Source organism: Cottoperca gobio, chromosome 15 (assembly GCF_900634415.1).
Source record: "Cottoperca gobio chromosome 15, fCotGob3.1, whole genome shotgun sequence".
Lineage (NCBI taxonomy): Eukaryota > Metazoa > Chordata > Actinopteri > Perciformes > Bovichtidae > Cottoperca > Cottoperca gobio.
In genome coordinates, this window is record NC_041369.1 from 6470546 (window position 1) to 6486195 (window position 15650).

The window sequence follows — 15650 nt, forward strand, 5'->3', positions numbered from 1 at the left end:
CGAGCCACTGTATTTTGATATTGTATTTATGCTGTGGGTTTAAATACAGTTCAGTTCCCTCATTTATTGATTCACACACTTTTGTTCAAATGACTCCACCTCTTGTGAAATGTTGTTTCTGAGGGCTTTGAGGAACTGTACTCTGCACAGCTACAGACGAAACGATAATGTGAAGATAAGGTAGTAGCCTATATGTCAAGGGGAGTATTCAGGTAGAAGTGTTTTGTGAGGAACATTGACTTTTCAGGTCATGTCACATTTATTCTGAAGGATCCGGACCGGAAGTTGTTGTTGTTGGTGCCGCCGCAGCTCGTGAAACACGCGCGAGGGAAATTGAGTCGCTAACGTGAGTGGGAAGTAGGCAACAAAGTAGATAAAGTTAGGAAGTAGCTTTATTTCGTGCTAAAGTTTTCTTTTGTGACTAAAGCAAGCACGGGAGCATGTAACATAGCTAGTTGAGATCACATTAGCGACTAATGTGTAACTTCATTCTGTAAGCGCATATGCGTCAATGTTTTGAATGTTAGCCAGCTAGCAAAGCATAGCTAACCTTACTGGCAACTATAAATAACGTCGACGTTTAGAGCTAAGTTGTACTATATAAGAAACCATTCAATGTGCCGTTTTGTTGTCGTAGGGTGAAGATAAAGGGAGGTTTGTTGTTAAGTATTCCTGTTAGCAGCCGGAATGTCCCCTCCTCTATATGTCCGCTGGAGTCATGAAGGGTCAACGAACATATCAGACAGCGATTCAGAGGAAGAGGTACGTTTACATTTAATTTCTCACTGGTCTCTTTTACTTTATCATAACGAAGAGGTATTTTTCATTGTCCTCCCTTACGGTCAACTGACGATAATATCCGACATCTTTGAGCTGCCCTGCTTACTTACTGAAACCAACGCAGACGTTTAGCTACTTGTAGTACTGCTGATCATCTAACGTTAGTTTTTGAAGCAGACGTGAGTTCATGTAACGTAAATGTCGCTGCATGGCTATTTTAATGCTGTAACCATTGACGGTTGTTTACTTTCCCACAGCCAAAGCTTCCCCTCAATCACTTCTATCCATATATCCGCTGTGCCCTTTGCTGCGGCTTCCTCATCGATGCCACCACCATCACAGAGTGCCTGCACACATGTGAGTTATAACTGTTAGCTCCTGCAGTCCTCGGAGGACCTTGAGGATTCAATCAGTTCCACATGAACCGGGTGGTTAATTTAATAAAACATTTTCCTCACTGAGTGCATAGAAATGATTGGGTTACACCTTTGGGAATCAAACCTTTTTGGATACAGTAAAACACATGGTAAACAAAGGGAGTGATGTGCAATAACAATGAAAACTGTGGATGCTGTGTTTTAAGTATGCATCCTAGACCACTAAGCTGTCAGGACGCCCATACTAACATTTCATTCCTACCATGATGTCCCCATACCACACGTCAGATTTAACAGGAACATACATATGCTGTTCAATGTGAAAGCCGATATACAGTAGCTCATCACTGATCAGCATACAGAAACAAACTTAACAAGAAATTTCAGTACAGAAATGCCAAAGATATGTTATATGAAATGAAGCAGTGTCTCCATAGTTTGTCAACAATGATTTTAGACATGTTCATACTCAAAATGCACTGCTCACTAAATGTCTTGGTCACAGTACTTTTACAAACACATTTAATCTTAGGAAATATTTCCAAAAATGTTTGTTTATGTTAAAACAAAATAGATCTCTGCTATAAAGTCATGAGGTCTCAAATAAAAATATGTATATCATTATTAAAAGTCCATATTAGGCTGGCTATGCCACATACATAAGCTCCTGACTGTGTCTTACATTACTATGTGTTTTGTCTTCTCCAAGTTTGCAAAAGCTGCATCGTGAAGCACTTTTTCTACAGCAACAGGTGTCCCACATGCAACATTGTAGTCCACCAGACACAACCGCTTTACAACATCAGGTAGGTCTGTCAATATTTGATGTATTTGTTGATTTGTGTCACCTTCTGTACCTGTTGAATTAATAGATGGCTATCAACTAAAACATTTTATAGTTGAGTTTAAGTTGTTCAGGGGTAAAAAGTAATTAAACATGTGGAAAAACACTTCAGAATTATTCTGGAAATCGTTCAGTAATTTTCATATACGTACTTTTAGTTCATTTTCAAAACTTTTAGGACTTTTAGGATTGGAAATCTGCTGTCACTCAGATCTGTGATAAAGCAGTTGGTGTTAAGATTCAAACACTTTTCCTCTGTTTTCCTGCAGGCCTGACAGACAACTGCAGGATATTGTTTACAAAATGGTTCCCTTCCTGGAGGAGTGTAAATACAGTATATATACGGTCAGATGTAGTTTAAAGTTATTTGTGTACATTATCTGTTTGAATTCTAATGTAAACTCTTTTTTTTGTCTTTGTGCCACAGTCGAAAGAGAACAAGTGTGCAACTTCTACAAAGACAGAGGGCTGGAGGTGCCAAAACCAGGTAATTGTTCAGACTTAAAAGTTTATGTAAAAAAGGCTTGGAGCAATGTTAGATGAAGGCCTGTGATCCTCTGTGTAATGTAATGTTCAGTATTTCACTGTCTTTCTGTGTTAATAGCTTATTGAAGTATTCACTTAAATTAATTGCAATTTTAATTCACACACTTGGGGTTGGACTGACAAAACAAGACATTTAAAGACATCATCTTGAACTTTGAGAAACTGGGATGGACATTTTTACTGCTTTCTGACATTTTATAGACCAAACAATTATTTGCTTGATGTTAAAAATAATCGTTAGATTAATCGAAATGAGAAAAATTGTTAGTTGCAGCCCTAACTGAAACACAACCCAAACACAATACAGTTTATCATACTGTGATCAGTGGTGTTTGCATTGGAAGTCTGTACCAACAAAAAAAACAAGGTCCTTTGTGAATGCATGTGTTTGACATTTTAACCTTTTGTGTTTTCATTTTGCATTTAAATCTAAGTATTAATGTACTGCAGGTTCAAAGTTGGAGATTTTCTGCATAACAGTAGCAAAACATGAGAGTTTGCAGCTAAAACAATTACCCCGTGTTTTTGTCTTTCCTGTTCTGCAGTGGTGGTCTCCCCTCCGTGTCCTGTTGTGTTAAAGAGGCAGAAAAAGGAAAACATTCCCCCATCTGTGTTCACCATTCCTCCTGAGCTGGATGTATCTCTGCTGCTGGAGTTTGTTGGGTAAGGATCTCATGCTGATGCTGGACACACCTGGGTCACAGTTACAGCTATGAAGTGTACTCACCCTACACAAATAAAATCTAGTTTGCAAATGTATTATTCCCTCTTATTTATTTGACCTTAATTGTTTCTCATTTCCATAACATATTTTCATTGTTTTAATTAGTTAATCAGCCACACCTGGTATCAGGTTCATAGGGAGAAGGTTCAGTCTCTGGGGCTTTCAGACTGAGTCAAATGGCAGAGCATTTGTCTTCTTTTCTTTTCTTATTGTTCAGCATGATGTTGAAAAGCAACAACACATTGCCCTCCTTGTAAGAAGAATAGCAAAAACGTTTCTGTTTCATAGTAACAGTGTTCTAACAAGTGTAACCAAAAGGCATTTCCTCAGCAGACATTGAACTTGTCGTTACGGTAGAAGCTCAGGTGTTACTAATAACATTAACGATGGCGCTGCTCACAGTAAGCCATCAGCATGCACAGGAGCAGGAAAGGACCCTGCAACTTGCAGGCCTAAATGTAATGCAGCCATTATTAGAGTTGGGTACTGTTCACATTTGCACTGATACACGTACCTGGAATAAAGTAGCGGTACCCAACGATACCTTTTCCCGGTACTTTACTATCTCTTGTAATAACCACAAACAAAAGTAAAATCTTTTTGATTTCAACCATATTTATTAAGAACATTTTGTTATTTATTTAAAACATTGTGCACAACACACAAAATAAAGTAAATCATCATTCTCTAATCAGCTCTAGGTCCCCATGACCATATCTTTTGCTTTTAGGATACAGTGTAGTTACATAGACATGCCACTAGATGGTCCCATTGTCTCAATGGACAGCTTGCTTTGTACCAGACACTTGTCCTTACTAAATATTGACTCCTGTTTTTCAGGGCTGAAGAGGGCATCAACAATTATAAGGTAACAACTTAAAATATTCATAACAGTAATTATTAGATTATAGTTGTGCACTGTAACAGAAACTATAAGGACAGGATGGGTAGAAACTAGAGGCTGCACCCAGTCCTGCTGATCCATTTGAGCATCCCTAATCGAGCTGTCTTGTAACAAGAGGGCCTGTTAGATAACCTGTCAAGAATAGTTGTCTCAGAATAATGCATTATTCATCAGTTTTAGATGTCTCCAGTTTAATACTGTTTACCCTTTAGTTTTAACTATGACACAGTACAGTCCACCCTGAACACCCTGTCCCTGTTTAGCCATTAGAGAGGCGGTACGTTCGCGTGTCGGGCGAGGCCACTGTCCGCCACGTGGAGCTGTTCATCAGGAGGAAGATGGAGCTGAGTTCAACATGCCAGGTGAGTCTGCCAGGCTTACAGCTAATGAGTTCTTAAAGTGACATGACTGATCCTGAGTGGTACTCTAGACAGACTTGGAACTAGGACAGCAAAGGAAGTTGGTATTACATCATAGTGCTGGCGTGCACCGTGAGCAGGGTCATTTGGTGTATGTGAGTAAGTGAGTACGTATTAGAAGACAGAAATTAAGGGCAACACACACCTGTGGCGTAAGATGCACGTATACCCAAATATGGTGCTTGTCAACTCTAAGAGAAAAGTAGCAATTTGATCACATTCCGGGATGGGAGCATCCTGGCTACTGTAGTCTGCAGGGGTTGTTCAACATGTGAATCATAAACCAACAGTAGATTTTACCATTTTTAATGGTTGTAAACTAATTTAAAAGGTATTTGAAAAGATCATTGTAACCTTGTCATAAGACTTTGTATGGAATCCAAAAGGTTATTTATAGGTCACATGCCTAATTAATGCACTGACACCGTCCTGATAAAGTCAGGTTGATGAACTACCATTGCTACCAGGAACTGAAATAAATCAAATGATAGCCTCATTTAAATGGCATTTAACCAACTCGCTGAATAGAGACAGTAGGAGATCAAAAAAGAAATAAAAAGTGCACAACCGTGAGAACTAGAGAAGGAGCCTGCATGTAGACAGAAAAAGAAGTGAAGCAAACACGTGTGAAACGTCTGTTAAGTAGATCAGTGTCACACACATCAGCTGTCTCAAAGGGGTCAAAGGCAACAGGACAGAATTGAAGTTGTTATCCAACAAGCTTCCTCTGTTTTGTTGATTGGTGAGAAACTTATGTCAGCATCAGCCATATCCAAAGATAACTAAAGCACATATGTACCCTGGGGAGAAGAAACAACCAGCAGAGTCCAACATGGACGGGTCAACTGCTCAGGTCGAAACCCAGCAGGGTGCCTACATCTAGAGGACACATGCACTCCTGAAGAACGACCTTAATCTCGGTATAATCACATGATTAGTGCAGTGATACCACATGTCCGTGTCAGAGCAGCGGACATGCTGTAAGATCAAGATTACAAATATTAGTGTTACAATCAGAAGTGTCCTCCTTTCCTCTGAGCGAAGACTAACAGAAATGTGTGTGTGGTCAGTTTGACAGTGTTCATGTGTAGGTGTGTTTTGTGTTTGGTAACACGTGGATGAGGATTAGCAGTTTAAAATTGATTTGCTGTCCTCAATGTTGCACCCTGGCATGTCTGGACAAACTTGTAGAGGACAGAGAAAGACTAGCAAAAGGCACTGTCCATTTTAGCAGAGGTCACAACAGTTGTATAACTTTCACCTTTAAATTCTTATTTGCAAGCAATTCTTTGCCCTTTTTAACATCTAAAAAATAGGGACAGGAAACAGCAAGACATGCAACCCAAAATAAATATTATACAATTAGTGGAGGAGGTATACATTTTGTACATCAGGACACGTTAACTGATACTGGAATTCTGTAAAGTATCAGATAAAACACAAACTACAACACATTTGTTCTGTTACCGTAATAAAGCTTTTGTTCTTTGATGTCACTTTTTTATTCTTAAACTGACGAATAACTACATAGTATCTTAATTGCTCAAAATATAAGGTGACTCAAAATGTCAACCATATTTTCAGTTTCGGCAACCAAAAGCCTGTCCTGCAGTAGATTGTTTAGTTTGGTCAAAACCAAACCATTTCTGAAGTTGTGAAGCACTTAGAATGTTGATAGTTCTGCAGAGGACTGACCTGAATGCCTTGAAACTTTTAGGCAAAATGATAAAACACACAGAGTTGTCTCGAGGTATCGCGGGAGTTGTGCTGGTCAGCTCGGTTGAATCTCTGCTGTAGTGGTCTGAAGTGTGTCTGTGTCCTGCAGGTGGATGTAGTCTGTGGAGATCACCTCCTCGATCACTTCCAGGCACTCAAAGACATACAGAACTCTGTGGGTGAAGAGGCTCTACAGGTAAGCAGCACAAAAACAAACAATACAAACACATTTTAATAATGAAACTTTTGAAGAAGGCCAGGAAAACCTTTGAGTGATCCTTTTGGTGTTGTTTCCATTTTCCTCCAGGACGGTCTATTGGTGCTGCACTTTGGCCTCGTCCTGCCCTCCCAGTCTTGAGCACGAGCGGTGGATGTAGTCAATTCCTGACGGTAGAAAGTCCAAGAACATGACACTTGAATTTTATTTATTTATTAACATTCTGAAATGAACAGATGTAACATTTGACTCTGGAACATCAACCTTGCATTAGATTTACTGAAGTGCCAGCATGCAAAATGAATTGTACCGGATGAATGGGACTGACACATTCCTCGTCATACTGCCAACATGTCTTTTAGACATTGTTCAGCGTGCTTCCTCTGCACGAGAATGTGCCTGCTGCTGTAGCTGAAACTGGACTGACCCACTGTTAGTGGGTCTGAAACTAAACTGTCTGTGAAGGTAGTAATATGATGTCTTGTCTGGAAAAACGGCATCACCTTAGTTCACCTCTCTTTGGAAACCAGGTACTGGTATCTCAATTCTTCCTGTTTATCTCTCAAGGGAAGAATGGGATTTCAGATAAGTAGTTGTGATTTAAAGGGCTTAAATCAAAAGGGACGACAACTACCAAAACGTTTGTGTGTTAAACTCATATCTACACTATATGTTTTAATTACAGCTTTCTTTGTGTTGATTTACACATTTAATTTAAGAGCTTTTGTATAGATTAATGCGTTTGTATTGTCTTGATGTTGCTTGTTAAAAATACCTTTCCTACTTGCTTTTGTCAGAATTAATTAATAAATGAATTCACGACTGAGAAGTGTTTCCCAATTCATCCATGTTTCCTGTTCTGTTTTCAGGTTTATGCCTAATATCTTTAATACCAGCACCATACACATACATGATTTGGGATGATACCAATGTTAATGTACTTCTATCACCAGTGTCTACTACCATTTATTATGTTGTTTAATATCTTGTTACACTAAATTAATTTCCTCATTCATCAAAAGCCAACTATTTCTGAGTGTCTTCCACCCTTCAGTGGCTAGTGATCTCAGAGTTCTGCAAACTCTAGGAATTTAACTAAAGAAGTCGTGTGAATCAATTCTCTGCACTCATTAAAATATAGCTGCAAATTAACATTGAGTTGAGGTTCTTCCCCAGTGTGTCACCCTGCACTAAAAAGTAAATTATGGACATGTTTCACTCTTTTCTGACATTTTATAAACCAAAATAATTGTCAGATTAATCGATAATGAAAACAATTGTTTAGTGTAGATTACAATGCATTTGTAAATATACTTACTTGCATATGAAAGCAGAGAAAACGATTTGTCAGTTTATTTAATGCAACAGAAACAACAGTGAGTGGTGTACACATTGACACAGCAGCCAGATGAGATGATCTGTACTAACGTACTGAATATCTTTCACAGCTATTGCATTGTGAACATGGTAACAATAAACCAGGATGGCTGTTCTTTCACTATAGGGTTTTTCCATCACAGTACAGTACCTGAATATGTTAGCAACAGAGAACACATCTATACTTCATAATGTCATAAAACATTGTCATCCCCTATACACCCTAAAGTGCTTTAATAAGTATAAGGAGACAGTTGCTAAAGCTCAAACTCTGCATGATGCTTTATAGCAAACTCAACAGCTGATACAGTCTGATAACTTCATAGCACAAGTTCATTAATAACACGCTGCAACAACAGATAAGTGGAACGAAACTAACGCTTGGTGTCTATCTGTGCTAATCTTTTTTTTTTTTTTCTTACCTGTCACAAGTTTCAGTACAATATCACAGCAGCAGCAACGAATGAACATTTACCCCCATTTAATACCCGGTCACATATTTATATATTTGCAACATGATTTCCTCTGAAGATGCTCAGATAAATTCCTTTGTTTCGTGTTATAGAGTTACAACTCAGTAATACTGACAAGGTGTCCAAAGATCTTCTAAACACTGAGACCTACACCTCAGGAACTACGAGAAAATTGATTATCACCAAAAATATTAACTTTCAGCTCCAATTCCAAATGTTTGTCTTAGTGTTGCCTTTAACAAATACAGTCACTATGAACTCACTATACATATACAGCATATCTCACTATCCAGATTCCTCTGCCTGTCTTCCTTCAGTTGGAGTTGATGTCTGCCTCATCTTTATCCTCACTGCTCTCCTTGAAGCTTTCCTTTGTGGCCCCTTCTTTCTCCCTCGGGCTGCTCCTGGAGGAGCCGGCTGAGGCTCGAGGCAGGTAGCTGTATGTGGCAGCACCAAACGACATCCCTGAGTTAAAGTGAGTCTCCTCCCCCTCCAGCAGTTTCCTCATAGGACCAAAGGAAACAAATTTCAGACTTAATGCACTTCACAATTTCTTTTTAACGAGTTAAACAGTCAAGAGATCTTTTCTTCTGGTTGTCCTTTAATGCAGTCAGCACCTGTAGGCAGCTATCTCTATATCCAGGGCCATCTTGACGTTGAGCAGGTCCTGATACTCTCTCAGGTGCTGGGCCATCTCGCCCTTCATGTTCCTCAGCTCAGTGTCCAGGTGGCCAATAGTGTCCTGTTGCATGAATAAAAAATGAGGGAGATTATCAGTTATTATCCACTGTGCTATAGGCTTCTCTGTGCTTTAACTGTTGGCCCTTCTCTTTCGTACAATAACCTTTGAGGCTTAGCTCTACCTTCTCTAATACCTTCCTATATCCAATTTAACAGTTCACAGGTTAATCTAATTAAAACGCAGGGTCAAGTCACTAAGAACCGTTTCAGTCAGTCTCACAGTCACAGACTGCCACACACGAAAGGTCATGTTCTGACTTAACACCTTCAAACTAAATTGTCAAACTTAATGTAAGTAAAGAAAGAGCCGGAACTTCATTCATCTATTATTACAGAAAGGATTTGTTTTTATCTTGTGTGAATTTGCTGATTCTGCCGTTTGCTGTTAAATGAATAGTTTGACATTTTGAGAAATATATTTATTGCCTGTCTTGTCGAGGGTTGGATGAAGATTGATATCACCAGAGGTACAACCGGCGACCAGTTAGCCTAGCTTAGCACAAAGACTGGAAACAGGGAAACCTGCCTACCAGCAACTCTTAAGCTCACTAATACCATGTTATAATGTGTACGATGAATCAAACCGAATGTTGTGGTTTAGGGGGAAGGTAATACGCTGGACTATTTGTTGGCCGTGAGCAGGGACTTTCTGAAGTTTTAGCGTTAGGTGCTGGGGATGGATTCTTTTTTCAAACTTTTTTTCCTCCTGTCTCGTTTTCAGAGAGCGCATGAGTGATTGTTTTAAATTAAGATGGTCAGCACGCTAGATTCCCTTGCTGAATCCTTGACAGATAAAGGCCGGGGCCCTCTTGCTGTGTGCAGTTAGCTAACAGCTTTACTCAAGCTGTGACATAATTCATGAGGAACTTGACCCTGAGATGTGCTCTTCTCCAATCCTTTTATTCCACAGAGTTGTAGACAGTAATGAGCTTCACGGTGCAGACTGCCTGCAGTGCTGCAGCAGCAGGTGACTCGGTATTTAACCAGTTACAATTCTGCTGCTTGCAAAGAAAGTGTAGCATTTTAGTTTTTTTTATTTTCTTATCATAATCATGTATAATATCTCAATTTCTCAGCACTGTTTCTGTGCCTGCTCAAAAACCTGCATGGAATTGGTTTCGGTTTTGCTTTTATCTGTAGGCCCATACCTAAATCATAATATCACTTTTTACATCCACCAAGGAAGTGAGTTATGTTTTCCACTTGTTTTTTTCTGTTATATTTGTCTGTTGTTTGTCTGTCAGCAGGAATCTGAACAAAAATGGGCCAGTTTTCATTCAACTTGGTGTGAGGGTGTAGCATGGGCCAAGGAAGAACTCATTTGCATTGGATCCTAATCACGGGGCAGATACACAAAATGTTCCACTTTTGTTATAATTGCTAGTTAGCGCATTTGTGCTGCATTCATGTGACGTCGGAATAATCTGAAAAATTAGTCCCGGCTAGCATTTATCAACGTGTTGTTTAAACATCAATACAATACAACACATCTTCTTTGTAGCGTCCGTGTTATTTCCATATAACGACTTAAATCTCACGAACACACCAAAGTCGGAAGCACAACTTCCCAACCCGAGGAAACTCGGGGAACAAGTGAATGCAGCTCTGGCTTTGTCCGAGGTCTGCTCTCTCCGAGTGCCTTTCAAGTTTGTTGATAGTTTTATGTCATACATATTAGTGTATTTATATGGTATAAGTCACAGCAGCTTTGTATAGTATCCGATTTTAGTGTATTTGTACTTGATATCCTTATTTTGTGTAATGCTAATTCAAAAATAATTATAATATTAAAGAGTTACTTGACCTAAATGATATATATATATTAAAACAAGTCAGCTCTGGTTGTACTTGCCCATAGAATAACTTTCTATCAAATAAAAAGTCCCTGTTGAAAACGAGCTGTTTGTCCTGTGGATTATCATTATCAAGAAAAACAGAAACATTTTTCAATTAAATTTCATTCACCTCCCTTATTTTATAGTTTAAATAAAACTACATCAGGTACAGACACCTGCAGAGGTGAATGAGATAAAGTGTTTTAATATAATTTGGGTGAAATTAGCCTCTAAGGAGACTATGGTACCGTAACGCGGATCACTGATTGCTGACCTGCATGGCTGTGACTTCAGAGTTGTGTGCGACCTCCATCTCTGTGATCTGCCTCTCCAGAGACTCGTTGGCACCCCTCAGGCTCTCGATCTCAATGGTCTTGGACTGCAGCTGCCTCCTGAACTCGCTGCTCTCCTCCCTGCTGGCCCTCATGGCCTCATTGGTCCTGCTGGCCTGCTCGTTGAGGCTGGCGAACTTGCTCTTGTACCACTCCTCGGCCGACTGCAGGTTTTTGGAGGCGATGGACTCGTACTGGTTGCGGATCTCCTTCAGAGCCGAGGTGAGGTCCGGATTGGCAAGCTCGAGCTCCACGGAGACCTGCTGCTTCTCCATCATGCTGTTCAGCTCCTGGATTTCCTCGTCATGCACATTCCTCAGGAAGGAGATTTCATCCATCAGCGACTCCACGCGGCGCTCCAGGTCCAGACGAACGGCCGTGGCGTCATCAACGTCCTTCCTGAAGGACCTCAAGGTCTGCTCAGCTTCATCCCGTGCCCTCGCCTCCTCATCGTACTTCACAATGAGCTTCTGAAATGAGACATGAGATGGGATTTAAAGATACAATATGTAACATTTCGGCAATGAAATGTCTAAAAACGACTAGACCGATGTTGTATATGTTGTTGAGCTGTGTAGGCTACTTACATTAAACCAAATGTTTTCAACAATTTTCAAACTTAGAGAAGTCTGTCATTTTAATCATGGTAACGGTACGTTTTATTTCCGTATCCCCTTTGCGCATGTGTCAGCGTTGTGGTTGTCTGCCAGCAGCTGTCATAAATTGACTTTTCATCCGGTTTTAAGCCACATTTTTACAATACACTTTTTCGTTTTTAACTTCATATTTTAACCCGAAAAAGAATTTTAGTCATCGGACGTCTGGGTCTTAAGTTATCAGAGAAACATCCTGAGCAAACTCGCAGCACCTCCGAGAAGTCGTGATTATTATTTTTTTTTTTTTACGCGAAACTGCTTTATTCAGTGTTTTAACTGGTTTTAATTACCGGGTCCGTTTAATTTGGTGAGGAGGAGACCTCTGTGAATAGTTCGGCTCCTGGTAAAAACCTACTGAACAATGAACAAAAAAGGAAAAGTAGCTGACTGCAATGCCAGCAATGATGGTGAAGACAACAACTCCCACGTTACTTAACAAAAACGGGGCTTTGCAATCCATCCATCCATCCATCGTCTACCGCTTATCCGGGATCGGGTCGCGGGGGCAGCAGCTCCAGTAAGGAACCCCAATCTTCCCTTCTCCGGGCCACATCCTCCAGCTCCGACTGGGGGATCTTGAGGCGTTCCCAGGCCAGTGAGGAGATATAATCTCTCCACCGAGTCCTGGGTCTTCCCCGGGGTCTCCTCCCAGCTGGACGTGCCTGGAACACCTCCCTAGGGTGGCGCCCAGGTGGCATCCTTGCTAGATGCCTGAACCACCTCAACTGGCTCCTTTCAACGTAAAGGAGCAGCGGCTCTACTCCGAGTCTCTCACGGATGGCTGAGCTTCTCACCCTATCTCTAAGGGAGACGCCAGCCACCCGTCTGAGAAAACCCATTTCGGCCGCTTGTACCCGTGATCTCGTTCTTTCGGTCATGACCCAGCCTTCATGACCATAGGTGAGGGTAGGAACGAAGATCGACCGGTAGATCGAGAGCTTTGCCTTCTGTCTCAGCTCTCTTTTCGTGCAACAGTAAATACTAAAAGGATACAGGAAATAAAAACCTCATTATCCTTTACTACCCAATGGTTTTACCTGCAGCTCATCCTCCGTGTTGTTCCTCTCGATTAGGATGCGGTTCTTGTCCCTGTTCAGCTCCTCCACCTGTGACCGCAGGTCCCTCAGCTCCTGCTGGTAGAGCTGAGCGACACGGGACGGCTCGCCCTGCTTCTGCCGCAGTGTCACCAGCTCCTTCTCCAACACCTTATTCTGCTGCTCCAGGTGTCGGACTTTATCAATGAACATGGCGAAGCGGTCATTGAGACCCTGTGCAATAGAATAAACAGTTGCTTTACTTCACACTAAATCATTCATAAGGGTTGAAATACCAGACAGAGAGCAAACAGGAGGGGTTGAATCACTTAACCGGATTTAAAAGCTCCTGCATCCTCCTAATATAATTTACCATCCAAGCTTACGAAACCACTTATTTAGATAGCTTATAATTAATAATAATAATTTGATAAATATTAATAACACAATTAATAATCAATTAATAACTTACAATGGGTTAAAGCTGCAGTAGATACACTTAAAGTTGCATTTGTCTCGCTCATCTCTTTATTTTGTATGACGCATCGAAGGCTGCTGACGTCAACTTATAAGCATTTTTCACAGCAGACCTTTTGACTTGTCTTAGTAGGAGAAGCACAAGTGTTACTAATAACACTACAATGACACTGACGCAGCTAAATGGAACTCAGCCATTATTAATTGTATTGTTCCCACCTGTAAATATACACTAGAACATGTATGAAGGGGATCTTTAGGCACTCACAGGGCCAGCTCACCGTTTGCAAGTTAAAAAAATTATCCTTGCGTATTGGTTAAAACAATGAATTGTTTAAAGTGTCTTTATACTCGTTACAGTTCAGAAAGAGGTCATTCTGACTCTAGAGTAGAGTTATGGTTTCCATCCAATATAAACTGATTTAGTCCCACTGTCAGGTAAATGAAAATACCTGGCCTGATACTCAAGGACTGGAAGCCTGTGTGCTGACCACCAACCAGAAGGAGAGAACATTACTGCTCCTCAGGTACTCTGACACGAGTCACTCCAACGTGCAGGACTAAAGTCTTTGGTGAGGCAGCTTTTAGTTTTTATGCCCTGAGCCGCTGGAACAGTCTGTGTGAAGATCTAAGAGCTGCTGGAAGTTTTAAAATCTTAAACATTCTTAAAACCTAGCTTTTCAGCCAGGCCTTTCATCAAAAATGGTAAATAGAGATGTTTTACATGATTTTATTCACCTTCTTATTGTATTGAAATTGTTTTAATATAGTTTTAAATGCAAGCTTTATTACTATTACTGTTATTAAAGTTTTTAACTCTATTTTATTTATTTTTTATCACCTTGTGTGTATTGATCTCAAATGATTGAATTGTTTTTGTCTTTTCTGTTGATTTCAGGGTCCACACTTCTGTCTTATTTTCTGCTTGTCAGTCATCTGTGATCAAATGATCCTGGTTGGAGCTCTTTAACCTGAGCTTATCAAACATGGAATTTGAAATGAAACCATTATAGAGTTATAAATTATAGAATACTTTTAAATAAATAATTTTGTAGTAACCCCACATGCAAAAACTGAGACATGTGTGTCGACCCGTCGCATACCTGCAGCTGCTCCTTCTCGTTAGTTCGAATCACTTTGAATTCGTTGTTGACCACGGAGGTCTGGGTCAAGTCCAGGGAGTCTGCGGGCACCGGAGAGTAAGAGCGGCCGACCCGTCTGTACAGGCTCATGGAGGACGCAGTGTTGCGAGGCCCAGCCATGGAGCGGAGCCCCGGGGAGCCCCGGGAAGAGGCGCTGCCCATGCGAGAGGAGGAGACGGGGAACTTGGGAGAATCCCCGAAAATCTTCCGGTAGGAAGACGAGGTGTAGCGGTCTCCGTGGTTCATCTTCACTGTGAGTCAGAGATAAAACTGAGGAGCTTAAAGAGCTTTGCAGGAGTTTATAGACTGCAGGTGGAGTGAACCATGTTCTGCACGAATGCATAACACTTGTGCAGTGGAGTGAAAATTACAAATTAAGTTTTGTTAGTTAAAGTGATCAAAACAAACACGGATGCAATTTTAAAAAAGAAAGAAAAAATATTTAAAACATTCTTCGAGCTCATTTCGCGTGCGTAAAAAAATGGAACCGTCCGCGGAGGATCATCACCACTTGCACCACATCCTGTTCCATTTTTGTCTATTTAAAACTTAAAACACTTACCACTTTCGAAATGTTGGTGATGAAATTATGGTGTTTTAGTTAGTTTTAGTCCATACAAGCTTTTCCATCTCCTGCTGTAAAACTGTAAAATGTTTGATGGTTCTTTTCTGCAGCACAGAGGTCTTGTGCATTATTGTCCAACACAATAAGAAAGTCAACTGTAAAACATGTGATTATTTAAAGGGCTTTGTGATAACTATAATGTCAAAGTAAAGATAAGATCTCTGTTTTGAGGAATTTCTGTCTTTCAAAGTAACGTTGCTTGTTGTCTGGCCTCGTTCTTTTTTCAAAAAATTAATTTACCGATTAAAAATGACACGGCTTTATCTAATGAGGGTTAAACTGAGGATATTATCACAGACAATTAAAACCCTCTAATGTAAACTAATTTATTTTATGCCCAGAGGACAATATATTATTAACAAAATAAAGTATGACCAATAATACTAATACTAAAAACAATAATAATACTGTCACTTTCACCGATGGTAGGT

At 40.3% G+C, this 15650-nt stretch overlaps 2 protein-coding genes across 3 annotated transcripts; one reads left to right on the forward strand and one right to left on the reverse strand.

Annotated features, from left to right (window-relative positions):
- The first annotated feature begins 50 nt into the window (after positions 1 to 50).
- On the forward strand, positions 51 to 7371 carry pcgf6 (polycomb group ring finger 6). Of its 2 annotated transcripts, XM_029449903.1 has the most exons (12): positions 162 to 180; positions 271 to 346; positions 638 to 762; positions 1038 to 1137; positions 1867 to 1963; positions 2271 to 2326; positions 2429 to 2488; positions 3093 to 3210; positions 4112 to 4139; positions 4439 to 4537; positions 6420 to 6506; positions 6618 to 7371. In XM_029449903.1, the coding sequence occupies exons 3-12, from the start codon at positions 688 to 690 to the stop codon at positions 6666 to 6668; spliced, it is 771 nt and encodes a 256-aa protein (XP_029305763.1). In that variant the 5' UTR covers positions 162 to 180; positions 271 to 346; positions 638 to 687; the 3' UTR covers positions 6669 to 7371. The 2 variants fall into 2 exon arrangements, with proteins under 2 accessions (XP_029305762.1, XP_029305763.1); XM_029449902.1 differs by having other exon boundaries at positions 51 to 346.
- A 724-nt stretch (positions 7372 to 8095) lies between these two features.
- inaa (internexin neuronal intermediate filament protein, alpha a) lies at positions 8096 to 14840 on the reverse strand. Its single transcript, XM_029449803.1, has 5 exons — positions 14556 to 14840; positions 12979 to 13209; positions 11228 to 11755; positions 8995 to 9119; positions 8096 to 8880 (listed from the first exon to the last, which is right to left on the reverse strand). The coding sequence occupies exons 1-5, from the start codon at positions 14838 to 14840 to the stop codon at positions 8691 to 8693; spliced, it is 1359 nt and encodes a 452-aa protein (XP_029305663.1). The 3' UTR covers positions 8096 to 8690.
- Positions 14841 to 15650: the final 810 nt, after the last annotated feature.